General features: G+C 40.2%; 1 protein-coding gene across 1 annotated transcript in view; it reads left to right on the top strand.

Annotated features, from left to right (window-relative positions):
- The window catches only part of kirrel1b (kirre like nephrin family adhesion molecule 1b), a 68,103-nt gene that overhangs the window by 26,007 nt on the left and 22,520 nt on the right, over positions 1–19,576 (top strand). The window contains exon 2 of the mRNA XM_062429047.1: positions 18,850–18,999. Within this exon, the coding sequence (XP_062285031.1) occupies positions 18,850–18,999 (150 nt within the window). The remainder of the gene's footprint in view (positions 1–18,849; positions 19,000–19,576) is intronic.

The raw sequence follows: 19,576 nt of genomic DNA, 5'->3' as shown, positions 1-19,576 counted from the left end.
GTATGCCGTACAGATTGGAAAGCCCTTTCAAACGTATGATTTTGTGCTTTATAAATAAAAGTGTCTGAACAAATTACTAATTAATGCTCCCAAATTAATCATTTTTGCTAATGAGTGAATGAATTACAATTTTTCAGAACATTATGTTTAATGGATGTCTAAAATGTCAAAGACAACAATGTTTTACAGGCAAAAACCAAAGTATATACATATATATTTTTAATTTAATCTTTTTTCTTTTAACTAGAAGAATTTCAATGAGATTAAAAAAATGTATTTTGCAAGAGTGTCCTGGCCAAGACAGGCAGCAACATGAGGTCACATACAAACAATATAAAAACAAGTGATACAATCAGATCTATCACATGGACAAAACTATGTGGGCAATCAAATATAACTCCTAAATATGATTAACATGGATATTAATAAGGCATTGCACTGTTAGGCTAGAGCCTCCTCTCTTCTGGGAAAACTTCTTTTACAAGATTTTGGATTCTGGCTGCGGGGATTTGCTCCGATCCAGCCACAGGAGCATTAGCAATGTTCCTCCACGCCAAACTGTGAAAAACATTCCTGTTTGTGCATTTCTTGGTGCACAGGGGACATTGTCGTGTTAAAACATGAAAGAGCCTTCTGCAAATTGTTGCCAAGTTCTTTGTAATGTTTTGAGGCTACAGCCAAAATCTGTTAGTCTCACATCAAAGTTGTTCTTTGTGCTACTGCAAGTATGACCTCTTCAGACCTTTCTCTGTCCCCATGCACCGTGTAAGCTGGTGATGTTGTACCAGAAATCCAAACTCTGCACAAATTATTGCAACAAATTTGAAAGTGTGTGAAAGAGCAAACAAACCAGAAAAAAACAGTCCCATCCACATACATTTGAGGGATAGACGGCAAGAATGAAGGAGAGGGGGAAAAGTGAGAGAGAGAGAGCTGGAGTGAAGTCAGCGAATGTGTGAAAGTGTGAACAAACTGAGACACAATGACCTGGATGAGTGGAGGGAAGCTCAGAGCGGAGAGAGAAAGAGAGAGGAAACTAGTCTCATTCCATGTACAGTATATCATTACCGCATCCGATCTGATGTTTTCATTATTTACTTCACTCTGTTTATAATGTTTTTTGATCAGACGTCATGCCAGTGAAGCTTTATTGAGCTCAAACGAATTAAACTGAGAGGCGCGAAGTAGGGACGGGGTGCTCGGGTGATAAGTGAACGCGCGACAGTGAAGAAACACGAGACGTTCATGTTTTATTCACACAGCAAATATACAATCGATGTCTTTTTATGTAATTCGTAGCTCATTTTAAATATTTCACTGTCAACAAGCCAATTAGCAATTTTAGAAGGCAGCGTGCGTGTGCGTTGGCAATTTTCATCACAGGTTTCTGTGTGTGTGTGTGTGTGTGTGTGTGCACGTTTGTGAGAGTTTGCATATTTTCCCTCCTTTTTATGTTCATGTGTATGTGCACAAGTGTATCAGTGGTTTGAGAGTGTGTTTGTTTGAAACAAGACAGCCTTGCCAAGCAGGCTGCTGGATCTGGGCAAAGGAGAGAGTGTGTATCGAGGCATTGGAGGAGGGAGAGGAGGAGGGGAACAAGTGTGTGTGTGTGTGTGTGTGTGTGTGAGAGAGAGAGAGAGAGAGAGAGAGAGAGAGAGAGAGAGAGAGAGAGAGAGAGAGAGAGAGAGAGGGTTAGGGGGTTCGTAGAAGGAGGAGGAAAGAGTGAAAGCCTAGATTGAAGTTTGATCTGTTTGTTCTCTCCCCCCTTGTCCCACTTACATGTCCCCATGGAGCCCAGAGAAGGAAGGAAGGATTGTGTGTGTGTGTGTGTGTGTGTGTGTGTGTGTGTGTGTGTGTGTGTGTGTGTGTGTGTGTGTGTCTGTCTGCACGTGAGACACAGTAACACAAGCGCAAAGAGAAAAAAATGAGCCAAAACAGATCAAGATAAACAGATAAACAAACGGATTGAAATAGACAGACTGACAGCGAGATGGGGGAAGATAAGACAGAGGAGACATGAGCTGGTGAGGGCACAGAGATAGAGAAATGAAGACAGTGGGAGATGAGTTTAGAAAAATCACACGCACACAGCAGTGGCACACAGTGATTGACGGAGACCGGCAGACACGCCTACAGACTGAAAAAAGGATGAGAGGAAAGAGTGTGACAGAGGGAAAGGGAAAGACAGGGAGAGACGCAGTGATCCACAACCGGATACAAATCGAAACAGACAGCAGAGAGACAAACAAAAAGACAGACACACAGACGGACCGAGCGACAGTCACTTGCTGTATTTGTCTTGCTTGTGTCCTCGGTTGCTCCGTTATACACCTTGTGACCAACTGGTTTGGTTAAAGTAACGACCCAAAACATTTTGCATGGATTACCGTAATGTCAGTTTTGCCTACAGTGTGCCTCGACAGCTGTGACTCAGAGAGAAACCCAGTTTGTGGAAGCTGTGGTATTTGCTGTTAGAAGCACAGTGCCTGGTATTGTAGGTCTTTTGTAGGGAAATCATTTGTAGCACAGGAAATATATTTTTCTTGTTTCTTTAAAATAAATAGTAAAAAACCCCAAACATCACATTTTTATGTTGGATGCTAGCCTTAAAGAAGCTCATGCTGCACCCTAACTCAGGGGTCACATCCTTTAAAGTCTGCATTCCTTCACTGTTAACCTCCAAAAGAGTCAACAAGGCCTGTCCCATTTCAAAGGATCCTCCACAGGGCTAAAGCAGAGCCTTCATTAGCACAAATTTGGAAGAAACTACCAGTGTATCCTTTGCAGCGCTCAATTTACAACAATCCATCGCAGGCTGGTCAATCGGTAAATGGAGCATTCAAGCGATCCTTGTCAACCGATTAGGCCAAACTGGTAAGGTTTAGAGATATTAACAGTCTGTCCCACAGGCAGCATCCTCTATCCTTTGACTCTCAGTTTGGATAAGGAAAATATATATATATGTTTTACTGGGGGGAAAAGAGCTCGAGTGATACTTCCTCCAGGACATACACAGTAGCAGACAAAGGTGGCAGTAGCAGGCGAGGTAGAGACTCTACTGTTGTTTCCACTGTTGTTTTTAGCAGCCTGGAAATGTCTTGAATCACAAGGCATTACAAGAAAAATAGAGGTTATCTGGATGTTTTTCCCATTAACCTGCTGCACTGTTTTTCTAGTTGTCCATCATATAGTTGAAATTAAATGTCACAACTTGTACTCCAACTTTTTTTTAGATATTTAACAAAGTGGCAGTCTAGGGTCCACTTTCATAAATGTGGAAATATTAGACTTTCCAAGTTGATAATGTGCGCCTGAATGCACCATTAGTTTTGGTTTATGTGGAGCTGGACTGCCTCATGTAGGGAGGAGCGACCCCTGAAAACTGCTGCAGCATAAGACTGAATTACTGCTAAAATGGTAAAATAGAGACATTATTTTTCCAGTTGCTGTAAAGTTTCACATTTTGAAAATCAATGACATTAAATGAGGACATATTTAGTTGATTGACAGGTGTCCTAGCCTATCAAACTCAGCTGTTGCAGTTCAACCACACCGGGGCTTCCCTGTTGCTTAAATTTGGATTTTCCTTGCACAAACAATCTGGCAAGATGGTTGTCTGCAAAAGTCCAGACAATACAGACTGTATGTCAGTGTTTTTTTACAGTCTCTACAGAGCAGTGTTAGCCAGAAAAAATGGGAGGGAGGGAGAGAGAGAGAGAGAGAGAGAGAGAGAGAGAGAGAGAGAGAGAGAGAGAGAGAGAGAGAGAGAGAGAGAGAGAGAGAGAGAGAGAGAGAGAGAGAGAGAGAGAGAGAGAGAGAGAGAAACTCCATTTAGAGTAATAATCTAACCTATTACCTTAATTCTACCCTGGCAGCAAATTTCACAAAGATCACTTTTTAAAAATGTATTTTCCTAAACTTAGTTCAGCCTAATTATCAAGGCAAAGAGAGTGCTAGCTCCTTCAAGGCAAATACTTGAAAATCACAACTCCACTAATGAAAACGTGATGTCTAGTCACTGTACTGCAACACTGTTTGATTGACAGCTGATATCTTGGAAATGCTGCAGAGAAACTACGCTTTAAAAGAGGCATGGATGTAAATAAATGAACAGAAAGCACACGAATATTGAAGTTTCCTACTTGGTAATTTGTCTTCATAACTTTGCTTGACAGACTGATACAAACTAAATAATTATTTTAACTTTTTATCATCACACTGGATTACTATTATGTTGAAAATTGTGATGATTAACAGGCTCAAACAGGCAGAATCCTTGCTGTCAAATATTGCCTTACCACATTGCTCTTAAATTAAGAATTAGGCAGGGAATACATATATTCCCTAAACTCCACATCCCAGATCTAAAACATACAGTATCCAAATGAGCACATACAGACCTGAAAGGGCTTTTTTTTCATATTTTACATTCTTTGCAATAGCAAGATCACATCTTCAAAGACTCCAGTAGCTGAGGTATCTTGCACTTACATCAAACAAAAAAAAAAGTGATGAATGTTGAATGCTGTTGGGCTGTGAAGTTCTGACAAAAAAAGGCCTCCAACGCACGGCTTTGGCAGGCTTTCACACCCTCTCAATGCAGCTCTATTATATCTTTGCATTAAGAAGTGTACGAACTGCAAGAAAAAAAAGTCAGGCAGTAGCCGTGGGCGAAGAGGGGAATTTTAAGTGAATTTTTGAAATGCACGGGGAAAAAAATAAATGCAAATTAGGTGTGTTTCCATCAGCCGAGTTGAAGAAAATAGATTGAATTTCCACACAGACTTTCAAGAACTGATTTCTGTTTTGCAAGTTGTTATCATGCTTTCGTGTCGGATGGTGTAAGTGATATTTCATGCTTTCATTTTCAAGATGGAAATCAAGGAATGCACTTTGCATACTATAAGGCATCTCGACTACAGCTACACTGGCGGTTTATACATAGCAGAGACAACATGTTTTTTTTCCGGGGAGGTCACGGTTAACACAGAGCAGAGTTTTTTAAACCTGCAGAAATGTATTCTTTTTTTTTACCTTATGAGCAGATAACGTGATCTTTACATTCAGCTTTTCCAGCTCTTGGAAGGCAGCCCAGCTCTTGTTCCTGCTACGTAACTGGAGTAACTGTGAACATTAACTTATTAACAATCCGCATGCACATTTCATTCGTGGTGGCAGGAGCACTGCTGAGTCTTCCTTCAACCCTCCTTTTTTTCCACCCATCGTCATTAACATAAAAGTATCCTGATCTGTGTGTGCAGCTGAGCTTTTGTCCTCTTGTTCACAGGGCTACTGCGAGGTTATTTCTCTTCACCGTTTCACTTCACAGCAGAATCTCATCTCCTCTGCCTCAGTGGAGTTCACATCACCGATTCTTATTGAAGGGGAAATCACACAGCCATTGCTGAACGAGGTCGTTATTTGGATAATGACTAATCTGCTCCCGACTTAATTCCATCCCTGTGATCCGACGTCCAGGTCGGAGTCAGAGGATGTGGCTAATGATGTGGCTGCAGCATTGTCTGGGAATGCAGAGCATATATGCATGTACACACACACACACACACACACACACACACACACACACACACAGAAAAGAGATACATATTTGCAGACATTCACTCGTAAGTCACTCACTTGCTCACACACTGTAAGCACTTGACATTGACACACATGTTAACCCCACAAACTATGATTTTCCTCTTAAATCCCTCCTTAAGGAAACATTTTAACACATTATTCTGCAATGTCACATAAGTACTGCTTTCATTCCAGCGCTTCATTGCTCACTTTCAGTGGAATTCAAGCACAAAACTTCATTCTTTATGGCTGTCCCAATACATCACACAGAGAAAATGTAGATGTGTTGCCATTGTTTTCAAGATGTCATATTTAATATAATCTGAAAAGCATGGTGTTTTGACTCGATCATGAGTCTGTGAGATTTGAACAATGCGTGGTCGCACAACATCCATTTGAGTTAAATTTAAAGTTTTCCATTCTTCTAAATCAATAGTTTGCATTAGAGCTACAACAAACAGTGAATTAGTTTAACTTAATTAATCTAATTAATCACCAATTATTTTGAAAATCAATGAATCATTTTAGGTCTTTTTTTTAAATTTCTCTTGTTCCTCCTTTCCAAATGTGAATATTTTCCATTTTCTTGAGTGTATTAATGAATTAAACGTGTGAAAGGAGTTGGTCGCAGTAAAAAGAGCTCACAGAGCATCATCACCCGACTCTGCTGCTCTATCCTTTTTTGTCTATTTCAGCTCATAGTTTTGTTTTTTCTGCAAATGTAAATGGACTGTACTGTTTCGTTCAGTCGCAGCTTTCTCATCAACCCTCTGTCTAACAGCAGCAGAAGCTCCAATAAAGCCACTTTACCTGCCAGGTGCTAACCAGCCGATATGCTGTCATGTAGTCAACTTTTACTAACGCATTAGCTTTAACAACTTTATATGGCAAAAATATGTCACGGCTCTTTTATTTTTACTCAAGTGGGTGAAAAAATCTAAAGCATTAAATTCAATCTGTGTCCATAACAATAAACAACACAGCTATCATGATTCTTTAGAATAAAAAGTTATCCACTTCAAGACACCTAAATATCTCAACCTCCCATATTGACATAATCAGTTATACGTTTTTCTGCTTACATTGTATACCACCAGTGTAACAAGTGTTAAAATGTAAAGATTAAAACTACTTTAGAGAAACTTGAGTTCAGCCAACAACCAATTAGCCTCACTTAAGCTGAGAAGATGTTGAATAGTATGCAGTAATTGTAGTTTAAAAGTGTTTAAAACTGTAGATTAACTGTTGGGATTGATAAAGTTATTAACATTATGCTACCCTTAACCTTAACCCTAACCCTAATCATCACAATATGTCTAGATCCAACCCTTATCTTAACCTTAACTCGAGATCCAATTTTACATTCTTAGGCGGTTCAGTTCAGCCAAACTGTCCTCAACTTACTAAAATGTCCTCACTCTCAAGGCTTCACATTTGTCCTCACAAAGATAGAAGTACAAGAAAAAACACTCACACACACACACATTCATCCATGCACTTGGTCTAATTTTTATCGAATGCAACATTCACAGCATTGACCTGCTCACTCATACGCATTGCTCTCACATGCACCAAAAAACACACATCCACACTAACACACAAACATAACCCCCCCCCCCCCTCTCTCTCCACACACACTCACTCACACACACACACACACACACACACACATACACAATTGCCCTCGTCTTCTCACATGCTTTTTCACTCCGTGCTCATTTGGTGATGTTAATGCTTGCAGACATGTACAGTGTGCTCTAACAGGGGAGGGAGGGAAGTGTGTATGTGTGTTTGTGTTTTAACGCGCGCGTGTGTGTGGGGTGCGTATGTGGGAATGCGAGCGTGAGTACATGTGTGTGTACTTACCGCTCTTAAAAACCAATTAACAGCGCACAGCAGCAGCCACCCCCCTCTTCCAAATGAAGAGGTGAATTAAACATCACCAAGACCAGATGGAAAGAAACCAGAGAGAGAAAGAGAGAGGGATGAATAATTGAAGACAGAGCAGATCATAAAAAAGGGGAAATAAAACTGAAATAAGAGATGAAATGAAATGTAAGAAAGCAGAAGTCAATTAGAGAGACTGAGAGAGAGCTGCAGGGAAAAGCAGATAGGAAGAGAGGGGAGGGATTGCAGTGTGTGTGTTTATGTGTGTGTTTGGGAGCACGTTTGGCAGTATGTGCACACAGTGTTTATGTGTCTCTCTCCTGCCAGTTTTCAGGCAAAGAGTCAAACTATAGACAACCCAGTTGTTTGAAGTCCACAGCGGCATAATCAGGTTGGTTTCAGCACAGTGATGATTAGACGACGCTGTCTTTAACGAAGCCGAACTTCAATGCCACTTCAACAACATTCTGCATGAGTGTGTTTCTATATGTGTGTGTGACAGACAGAGAGAGAGAGAGACAGAGAGAACAAATAACCTGTGAACTGTGTGCCAGTTTCCCAAAAGCGATTTGCAAGCACTGCCTACATGCGTTTCACAAATGGTGGCGGCGTCATGTTTCACAAATGATTGTGGTTCGCAACTTGTGGATAATTTTGCGGTTCATAGATCTGTGTGCATGGATCTCAGAGTATGCTGTCTGTTTTGATTAGTGAAAAAAAAGGAAGGGAAAGCCACACACTCATGACTCCAATGCATTTATTTAAACAAAGTCTCGGCAGTTGAGAGAGTGTGGCCGTGTGGTTTTTCTAATGTCTGCCTGCAAGCCAGCTCCTCACTAGAGTTGCTGTACTTTTTTCCCCTAGTTTTTTCTGTGTTTGTTATGATTTGTGAAGCATGAAAAGAAAAAAATCTCACACATTTTGCACATTTGGTGAAATAGACCTCTGCCCTGCATCTGTTACTTAATGCCATATAGTAGTAACCATCATTCATACTCGTACTTGTAAAATCAGTCTTCAGTACATCTACATATTTTTAAAGTAATAATAGAAGAAAGGATACAACACATATCATTTTCACCTTGAAGGGCACATTCTGGTTTATCACAGCTTTGGTCTTATTTTTCTTTCTCTCAGTTAGTCAACATTCCTGTCAGTAATAAAAAAGATTGTACTCATCAATTTCTTTACTGAGATCTGGGAACATAGCTAGGTTTAGAAAGGGCAAGAAAAACGAGCAGTCAGATGCTCCTACAGATTGTGGAGGAGACAAAGGCAAACAGTACATTACCCAACTGTACTGTCTTCTCACTTCAGCTTTGATGTCGGCTTCTTGCCATCATTGTGAGCTCACACAGTTTTCCTGTACAGTTAAGGATCGTTACTAACAAATCCGGTGCACTCACTTGTGATTTCATTCAGGGCATAAAGTGGCTTATTGAGTGTTATTTGGCTAAACATTTGACTTGATTTAAACATCTCATCAGATCATCTGGTCACTCATGTGATTGTGATGTAGTCAGGTTCCCAGACCTCAGCAGATACACAGAAAAACAAGACACAAGTTGCAATAAACTGGAATCGTGCTTTTAAAACTTTTTGCACCTTGACAGATTTTGCTGTAATCACCATTGTTCTTTGTGTACTTTCCTTCTCTATATGCGTTGGTAACACACACATGTACACTATTTCACATGCCAAAAGTGGAAAATGGAATTGGAGTTAAAGTGTGAGTAAGAGACAAGCAGCACCGCATCTATTATCCTTATTTTCTTTTTTGGGGTTTTGGGAGTGTAATTGAGCAAATTTGTGTGTGATTGAGCACATTTAGACTTGAGTGTATGTTCACCTCTGCAGGCGCTTGTGTAATTTGTGTAAAACGTGTGTCGTTATTGTCCCTGCCAAAGTATTTGTATATTTGGGCACTTGGTGAATCATGCGTGCCGTTGTCTGTGTAACTTTGTGCAGTGTCAGTGTGAGTATGAGATTGTGGATACTCATTGGTAATTGCCCCTGGATGAGTTTGTGAGAGGGTGTGTGTGCCTCTGTGTGAGTTTGTGTGTGTGATTTCCAATAACTGCTTGGTTTGCTCAGCGTCACGCTGCTCCTCTGCTCTAGTGGAAGTGTTTGTGAGGGGAAATAAAAGCAGTGTTAGGAGGCGAGGGGGACACTGGGAAATCACTGAGCTACTGTTTACAGCAAACACCGAACGATCCGGGACACACAGCGACAAAGTTATGGTCTTCGCGTCAGCCCCTCTGTGTCTGTCTCACTGACTCCTTCACTGTCTTTCTGCCAGCTTTTGTCTTTGTCTATGTCATTTTAATGCTGTGTTCTTCAAGTACATGAATGTTACATGAACCATATTTCCCGAAACATCAAAATAAGCAAGGCGTCAGTGAACACACCGTCTCACAGAATGATGCAGTCGCCCCTTACGGCCAATCAGAAACAAACAGGTCACTGCATTCTGACCTTTGTTTGTAAATGACTGGAGGGACACATGGCTTTGTAATGTGGCAGAAAGAAGATTATTTTTCTGAGGTTGTATGTTTTATGTATCTAGCCCTCCTGTTTACTCCACTGTAGATGTTAATGGACTGTAAATGTATTTATATATAAGTAAGTTAAACACAAAAGAAACATTCAAATGGCAAACACCAATTAAAAATGCCAACTCTTTTCTCCTTTCTGATTGTACGACATTCTTTCATGCTGCCACTTTTTCCTGCTAGCCTTTTTTCTCATCTATAAGCTGCATTTAAAATTGGGCTGAACTGATGGGGGTCGTGTTGTTTCTGTTTCATCTGGGAGACGATGAAATATGATCCAGAAAGTCCAGTTTGAGTAATAGTTCAATGAGTCTGAAGGCCTAAGAGGCGCCATAACACAGCACAGCTGTTATAATATCAGACAGGATTTAACACCTCTTGAAAGTTATTACTGCGACAGTCACGCTGTTATGTTTCAGCAAGACTAATGTGCAGAAAACTGTAAAAACATGATTATATTAAATAGTAATCTGCCAGGAATTTGATTGGCAACGTCTTGCCTAAAGCAAGACAATTACAGCAAAAAGTCGACCCACATTAAACTTTTTTGACAGATCGTCCTCACTGTGCCAACAAAGTGGCCTCATTGAAATGAATGAGTAGGCTGCATTTTTTCACACAGTCGTTTTGTCTGCCTGAATATGGGCTGAACTGTGTCTGTCACAGCAGGTGCAAGAAGGGTTACAGGGTTACAGTGGAAGGACCCAAATGCAGACATCTGAGGCAGCGCTTGATGCAGTTCAATGATTTAATTCACAAAATATTAGGTTAATGGGATGGTGAATTAGGCAAGAGTCAAAACTATAGAAGGCAAGCCAAACATGCAAACAGATTCAACAAGGAGCAGACAAAAAGCAAAAGTCCAATAAACAGGCAAGGTCCAAAACAGGCAGGTAACAAATGAGCAGAACAATGATACAGAGGCTAGAAAGCACACAGCAATTTAACAATGCGGCAGAGAACAATGGAAGTGAACAGGTGTAAGTAATGAGTGGCTGATAGGGGAATGAATTAGAGGTGAGCAGTGGGCGCAGTAGGCCAGTAGGCCAGTAGGTAAGTGCAGGACTGATGAGAAGTGGGAACAGTTGTGTAGATGAGGAAAGGAGGGGAAGCTTCAGGTTATCTGATGGATAGCTTGAGGATGGCAAGTCTGAGGAATTGGAGGAAATTGTTTGACATGGGAGAAATGAGCAGGCAGACAAAGAGCAATGCAGAGGGCAGAGGGGATGAGAGAGTTCGGCTGCAGATTGCGACAGTGTCTCATGCGTGTTGAAATTTAGTGTTCAAAAAATGTTAGAGAAAGTCTGAATTTACAGTGCTGCTCTTCATGTTTTCATCCCAAGATGAATTTAAAGTAATCCACTCTTTCGTAATATAGTGCACCAACTAATTGTTAGGAAATTATGATAAAAGCTGAAATCTAACATGAAAGTGATCTAAGTGATATTTCAATGCTGAAAAAAGTTGTACAGTTGAAAAGTCTAAAGCTTCTTTCTACTGTACTTCTTGTGCAATGTGAGTGAACTGAGCCAGTATTTATTTAGAAAATGAAAATATTTTCAATAGAATCGAAAAAAACGTTTTGTCCACGATGGTGGAAAATTGCCTTTGGCTCACCAATAACAGACATACAGTAGACAGAAATTACATTAACACCATATAATCCATAAAACTACATAAAATCATTCTTAAAATACATAAAATATGTAAGGTAAGGTAATAAATAACAGTTCCTGTTTTTGTATTGATCATTTGGAAGTGTTAACATTCCTGGTTGCCAAGGGAACTCTGTAGCATCTCCCAGAGTTCAAAAGCTCCAACTACCCAGAGAGATTTCCCACTTAGAAAAGTCCCTACATTTTAGTTTGCAATGTTTAAGAATTCTATTGAATGATTTCAGTGTATTTTCACGTTTCCACTCAAGTTTTTAACGGCAATAATAATCTAGAAGATGTTACAAAAATACTTGTATTGAATCTAAGGAGGACCTAATTATATTATGTTCAGCTAACAGTGGTCTCTCTCTCTCTCCATCCTCGCCTTTTCTCATAATTCTCTTCTGTTTGTTCTGTGACTCTCTCTCTCTCGAACAGACACACACACACACACACACACACACACACACGCACGCACGCACGCACACACAAACACACACACACTATTTCACTCTCTTTCCTCTCTCTCATGCAAACACCTTTTTTCACTCGCCCATCCACACTTTGCCCTTTGCTGCCTTTTCAGAAATGGCAAATATATGCACACAGCACACACAGTACAACAATGACAGATATGTATGCAGGCATGCGTGTAAACACAGACAATACTCGCACGCACGCACACACACACACACATATATAAAACACACACAGCATGCTTTACCCTGCCTGAGATTGGTGTGTGTGGTAGTTGAAATGGGAGCGAGCTGTAGCCCGGAGGCAGAGCTGGGACATGAATACACGGAGAGGGTCAGCGTGGCAGTTTGGGGGGGCGGGGGTTATGAGGATGAAGGCTTCAGGGTGTGCAGGACTTCAGTTTAGGGTTACAAACCTCACAAACTGTCCTTTCATTTCTACATAAGAAAGGTCTGTTGCAGGACTTTGTTTTTGGCTTTTGGTGGCCATATTAGATGCCTGATAGGATGACAACATCAAGGCAGTTACAATATCTTTCATTTGTGGTGCATTTCTTCTGTTTACTGCACAATAATCACGATGAAAGATAAAATGATTGTTGCTGTGATAATGTTTCAGAGTTGTCTGACTGCTGACAAAGTGTTTTTATGTTTTACAAAGGCGCTGTCTGAATTCCTTTCTTTTCATCTTAACCTGAACTCCAACAATAGCAGTTGCATGAGATCTAATTTGATTTGAGTGAACAGAGAAGACATTTAGCCTAGAACGCTAGAAATGACAGTTATGTTATGAGAAGCTGGCTGTTGCTTGAAAGACTAGTTCAGAAATTCATGTAGCCTGCACTTTCTCTTTTTTCCTTTCTTTCTGAACCCTGAGCCAATAAAGAACTTATGAAGCATTTGGAAACTAAAGTGAAGTTACCTGATAATATTCACCTCTACCACCACAAAAGACAGTGGATATCCTTATGTCCACCCACAATAATGCCTAAAGTAATGCTGTTTGTTGCACCTTACTTGTCACAATCCCTAACTGTCTTGTCTTTCTCATTGATGGCAAACAAAGCTTAATACTATCAAACTGACTCCCACGATTGACAGCTGCTGCTCTTTGACTACTTCTTCTATTGCAACTTTCATCCCCAAAAAGAAAAGAGCAACAATCATTTGTGAAAATACCTGAAACCAACCTTTATTTATGCTTACCGACAAGAGCCTATTGTCTGTTCAAATTTTATGATTGGTGTCTGTCCCCCATTTCTCCCATAGACAATCTTTTATGAGTCATCGTTGCAGCTTGAATGGGCATGAAGCCCTCCTGAATGAGTCATCAGTACTAAAGATGAGGAAATGCATTAAAAAAATATTTGGTTCTTTGATAAAGTGTTTTTAAAAAAACTTTGGGGGGGAAAATGATCTATTACTCCCATGGTGCATTTCTGCAAGACACATCTAATAACCAACCCTGGTAATGGTGGGCGGAAGCTATACTGATGACACAATCTGCAACATCCGTGTAGTTTTGGATTCTGAGTCAACTTTGGATTTTCTTTTCATAAAAACAAAGTCGTGTTTTGTTCACAAATTCAACAACAAAGTGTTTTAATTCACTGCAGCTTTTATATGCATGACTGACTGCATTCAAAACATATGAGAAAAAGGGGCTCATGGGTATTGTAGTGTTTAGACCCGGCCGCTATACCAAACTGAAGGAAAAGAAAACATGATTTCTCAATAAGCAAGTTGCAAACAACAAACAAAAAAATAACAGAAAAGCTGAAAAACACATCTGGAACCAGTGGCTCCGAACACTTAGCAACACTAGAGAGCATCAAAGTGCCTGTGGGGAGGTCGGATTTGATGTGTTGACAAAGTGTCAGTTTTTGACACAAGAGACCACTCATCATTTCACATGTTTAAATCTGATCTATCCATCCACTACGCAGACTTTGTCCCTTTATAATAACACCACCAGATTTCCTCCCATTTGCTCCTATCATGATTATTTAGGAGAACAGCCTCTTTTCTCAGCACTATGGCTTTGAGTTTTGAGCAGGTTTAGGCATAAAAACGATGAGGGTAAAGAGAGATCATCGTCTAGGTTAAAACACGACTGGTGCATGCTGCCTATTTTTTAAAAGCCAGTTTAAAGATGTATGACTTTACTGTCCATTCACCCAGATTTCAACTTACACAACTGTTTGTGTTTCTACTACCTCTACTCTATGCCAAGAATGTGAATGTTATCCACTGAATATAAATAGTTGAGCTCATGTATAATGAAATATATAGACTTTTTATTTTAAAAACACAGTACGATGTGTGTGAGTTGACTTTAAAACTTAAGTTTATAACTAAATAAAAGGGTAGTTAGATATTACTTGTATTGATGTTTAATGAATTGTAAGCTTTCAAGCTCAGTCAAATGTAACAGTGGAGAAAGTGGATAGAGTGAATTAGGGAAACAAAGGGTTAATATGTTTGGACACTGAGGCTGTTATTACAAAAGTCTGTCTATTGTACCACTGGGTCATTATGCAATATGAGAGAGAGAGAGAAAGAGAGAGAGAGGAAGAGAGGATGTAGGCCTACCTAACAACATCCCTCAGGGTAATGATGCAGGGAGGTAAAAATGAAGAGAAGGGAGAAAAAAAGAAGGGAGAGGGAGAATGAGGAGGCTGTAAAGACAGACAATGGCTTAGGAAAGGAATAGAAATACAGGATAAGTGAAAAGGTGGGAATAGAAAAGAGAAGAATAGAAAAGAAGCACCGCAAAAGGAAATGATCAGAGGTAGTGGAGAGTTAGAGGTAAAGAGGTGAGAAAGGAATGGAGGAAAGACAGATGATGGAGAAATGAGAGAAAGAGAAACAAAGAGATGTATTGAGAGAAAAATAGTGACATGTGTTAAAAGATAGAAAGAGGATGAGATTTTTTTGCTGAGAAAAGAGAAAAAGAAAAGACAGGAAAAGAGAAAATGAGGATTGAAAGCACAAGAAAAAAGAAAAGAGGATGACAGGATAGAAAAAGTTAAACAAACGGAAAGAGGCAAAGGGAGACAGCCTGGTAAAAGCAAGCAGAAGACGAAAGCAATAAAGAAGAAAAAGAAAAGGAAAGTAGAAATGGGAAAAAAAGAAAGAAAGAGGGGAGGCGGGAAGGAGGAGAGAAGTGAGTGAGTACACGGGAGAGGAAATAAATGGGGAATTTGAAAGTGGAGAGGGCGGGAGGGAGGGAGTTATAGAAGGGGGCGAGATAGAGAAGGAGTGTGTGTGTGTGTGTGTGTGTTGGGGGGAGGAGGGGGGGGGGGGGGGGTATCCCGTAGGGTTAATTACATCTCTGTTCTCTGTCAGTGCGGCTCTCTCCTCCGCAATCTGAGTCCCTGTTGCAGGCTGACAGGCCACACACACACACACACACACACACACACATACGCGCATACGCAAATTTGCACACTAATATATAGTCACACACTCACAAATGCACACACACACAAACACACACATACACACACACATACATACACAAACACACACAAACACACACACACACACACACACACACACACACACACACGAATATCATGACACACAAACATAAATGTTCTCTGTCTCCTCCTTTATGTCCTTCTGTCACAATTTCGTCTTAATCTATCTGTCTCTCAAACACACACCCACACACACACACACACACACACACACATCCGAGTCGGTCCCAGGAGAACATGCGTTGTTCTGTATGGAGTTATACACGAATAAGAGGGCCCTTACTCATAATAGCTGTTAATTTTGCATAAATCATGCATAACATGACCCACATGTAAATCACTCATGTCAGCAGGATATCACATCCCAGCAGCGTCTTCTTCTTCTCTGTGGGAAGCAGCAGCAGCAGCTTCCATTTTCACTGTTTTGTCTTTGTGTCTACGTCTTCGACTTGAAACAACTTGAAAGAGAGAAAGATGCAGCCTGGGAACATCACAATCACTTATTAATGTGATAAAAAGTGGATATTTTGGCTCCTTCATCAGGGTTGTTTAACTCATTAAGAAGAAATAAAGTCGTTTTTTGACATTCCTCGTTTATATAACGGACTAATTGTAAGAATAAATGTAGATCAACCTTTTAAAGTATTCATTATGTAATATAAGTAACTATAATTAGTCTAACACCGATTTTGTGTGACATCTGCACAAAAAGTGATCAATTTTTCGAGTGAACAGTTGATACCTGATTTTAGCAAACCTCTTTATCTGCTTGTACATGTTGGTGTGATGTTGGATGCATTCCAGTTGTTATTTTTTGTAGCACCTGCCTTTTGTTTTGACAACTTCCTGAAAATCAGCGTGAAACATGTTCAAGGTGGTTAAAAATTCACAGTATGTAAAGAGAGTGATAATGAGTGACAATGATGCTTGTAAACAACAACAGACTTGTACCACTCACTCAACATTTAACATCTTGGAGCTGCATTGCATTTTGGCCTATTGAGGCTTTTTTTGTCTTCTCATGTAAATTACTGCCTGTTTGACTGCAGGTCAAAAGTCGCTGGCATAAATAAAGACATTTACAGTAGTGTAACTTCTCTCCTTGCTCTGTAAAAGTGCCGAAAGCACATTTTCTTTTCTTTGACCATGCATTTTGTTGGCATTCCTGCCTCTCTTTGACGTTATGCAGTTGGGAGGGACAGGAAAGATAAGGCTAATTCAAACTGGACCCGTTTGACTATTTAAACCTCAGAGCAAAAAAACTGTTGCTATAATAAGAAGCCAGTGCACTTTAATTTGTAAAATGTAACTGATAACCAAAATAAAACGAATAAATAAATAAATGATTAGTGTTTAAAGAAGTTCAGAAGAAGTTGGAGGAACTGATAGCATCACTAAAATGTCCAAGAGAAAAAAAAGGTTTTGAGAGAAGATTGAACACTCTCAGGTTTGGTCAGGTCTGACCTCACTCCAGAACAAGATGGTTATATAACCCTGGAGCCACAACAACAAAAGCTTGACTGCCACAAAACCAATGCAAAGTTTTTCGGCTATCATAAAAAAAAGGTTTTTAAAAGTACATTATAAAAGAATTGAAGCAATATCTCAACATCATCTTTTTAAAAAATTTAGTGAGGATAAGAAAAGGAAAAACACAACAAAACAACAGCTACTTTGAGAATAATAAAGTGTTTTAAGACAGATTTTTCATTTATCTTCAAAAGGACTCAGCTTACAGTCACAGCAGTTGTCTTCTTGATGCAGTTTGCAAAAGGAAAGTTGATGAAACATCAAAGTGCCTCTTGTGAAGTCTGAAGATTCTTGCCTTCAATGAAGGAGGCCTCCTCACAAATAACATGACAGGTCATGTAATCCTCCTGACAAATCAGTAAATCTCCCTGTTGTTTGCACCTTTGTGGATGAATCCCACTGAGACGTGTCCCTCAGAGCCACGGCCTGCTTTATTAACCAGTTTTGCCTTAATTAGCTAATAGGATTGTTTTAACCATGATCCAAGAACAGAATAGCCCACGGGAAGACAAACACCAGCTCTGTGGAAGTGTGCGTGTGTGCGTGCACGCACACATGTTTTTATATGTGTGCCTGTGTGTATTATCAGCTTTGTGACTCAATGTGCAATTAGATGTGCATGAAATACTCAGTGAGGTGTGTGTGAGTGTGTATGAGTGCATAAATTAGGTGTGATTCAGAGTATGTGTGCAGGAGCTTCTGTTTGTATAACATTCAGTGTTCAGTGTGTGTGCTCATGCACGTGCATGTGCATGTGTCATCTAAAGCACCACAGTCTCCTTCTCTGCCTTAATTAACAAGCCTTCTTGCAAGACTTTCCCTGGAATATGAAACAATTTTACCTGATGATGCAAACGGTTGAAAACAGAGCTGGGTTAGTGCCTCGCCTCCTCACCTGACACATTCTCTTTATGCGAGAGCGTTAATGTATGCCTGCGCTACACTTGTAGTTTTTATATCCGTGTATTTTAGTGGTGCTGTAATAGCCAAAAGGCTTATTTTGCTGGAGGAAATGTGTGAGTGTAAGCAAAATCCTTTGTACTGTGTGATGAAAAAGAGCAGGCTGTATCACAGCCTGGCAATGATGTTCTTGCTACACAAGCATGCACTTACACATCCATGCACGCACACACACACTTTCATTAACACATACCCAAGCAGAGGCGACATAAGTCCTTGTAAAGTCCAGGGAAAACCTTGAAAAGAGGGCAAGAAAGAGGGGAAACAGAAGCAGAAAACACAGAGGAATGACAAATATGCAAATTATAGCGACTGAGCTCCAAATCTAGTTAAAAAGACCAATGATTAAAATGATTTTATGAAATAAAATATAAGAATTCTCCTATGTCTCGCTTTGCCTCTGCAACCAGCCAATGCATATGTGCATAAATGCAAGCAATTCAATTCAAAACTTTACTCTCCTGCAAGAGAAATTCCAGTCAAAGACAGGGTTTATATTAAAACACTCTCAATAAAAACACACAATAAAAAATGACAATAAAAACACCATATAGACAATAAAAACATAACAAATCACCTCAGCAGCCACTATATAGATGAGCACAAGTCGATCAGACCAGAGAGGGACTGTGTAGCTCGATACAGTGCAATAAAAGATGGCAGCTCATTGCCAGGTCACAATGAAAGGAACTTAAAATTGATTTTATTCTCTGTCCCTCTGTTGCAGTGTGGTGTGTCCGCTTCTCCCAGGAGCCTGCAGACCAGTCAGTGGTACTTGGAGAACGGGTGGTGTTGTCCTGCGTGGTCTTCAACTACAGTGGCATCGTCCAGTGGACCAAGGACGGCCTGGCCCTTGGCATCGGAGAGGGTCTGAGAGGTGAGGGAGGGGGAAAAATCCTTTTGTGAAGACGGGAGAAACCTTGCAGCTCGACCGAGCTGTAGGGATCAAAGTGAAGTAAAGAAGGGGAATAACTCAGCTACGGTTTCGGTTCAGTTTTGACTGTAAGAACCTTGACAAAAGCTATTATGGCTGAAAAGTGTAGCGTTTTTTTTAACATTAAGGGAATGAACACTGTACCAAGAGAGAGAGTTGAGAGCCAAGAGGCGTGTGAGTGACAATCTGGGCAAAAATGAGTCCTGTATATCATGCTGAATTAGAGAAAATCCCTCACACTGCTGACAAAAGCAGACGCACATTCGCATTTACATTTTAAGCCGACACGCACATCCAGAATGACTTACTGTGAGTGCAACAGTAGAATACGCTTCATTTTAGAGATGGGGAAGCATCACACGCAACCAGAAGTAAGGAGAGTCAAGGGGTCGAAGCAACAAAAGAAATGGGATGATCGGAAGAAACTCAGAGGTGAAAAATTAAATAAGAGGCCCTATTTTGCAAAAATATTCAAACAAGCTTTTGACCAGCGTGGCTTCGTGAGTGCAGATATTGACTT

Source organism: Scomber scombrus, chromosome 11 (genome assembly GCF_963691925.1).
Source record: "Scomber scombrus chromosome 11, fScoSco1.1, whole genome shotgun sequence".
In the NCBI taxonomy this organism is placed as follows: domain Eukaryota; kingdom Metazoa; phylum Chordata; class Actinopteri; order Scombriformes; family Scombridae; genus Scomber; species Scomber scombrus.
This window is presented reverse-complemented; position numbering and strand designations above follow the sequence as displayed.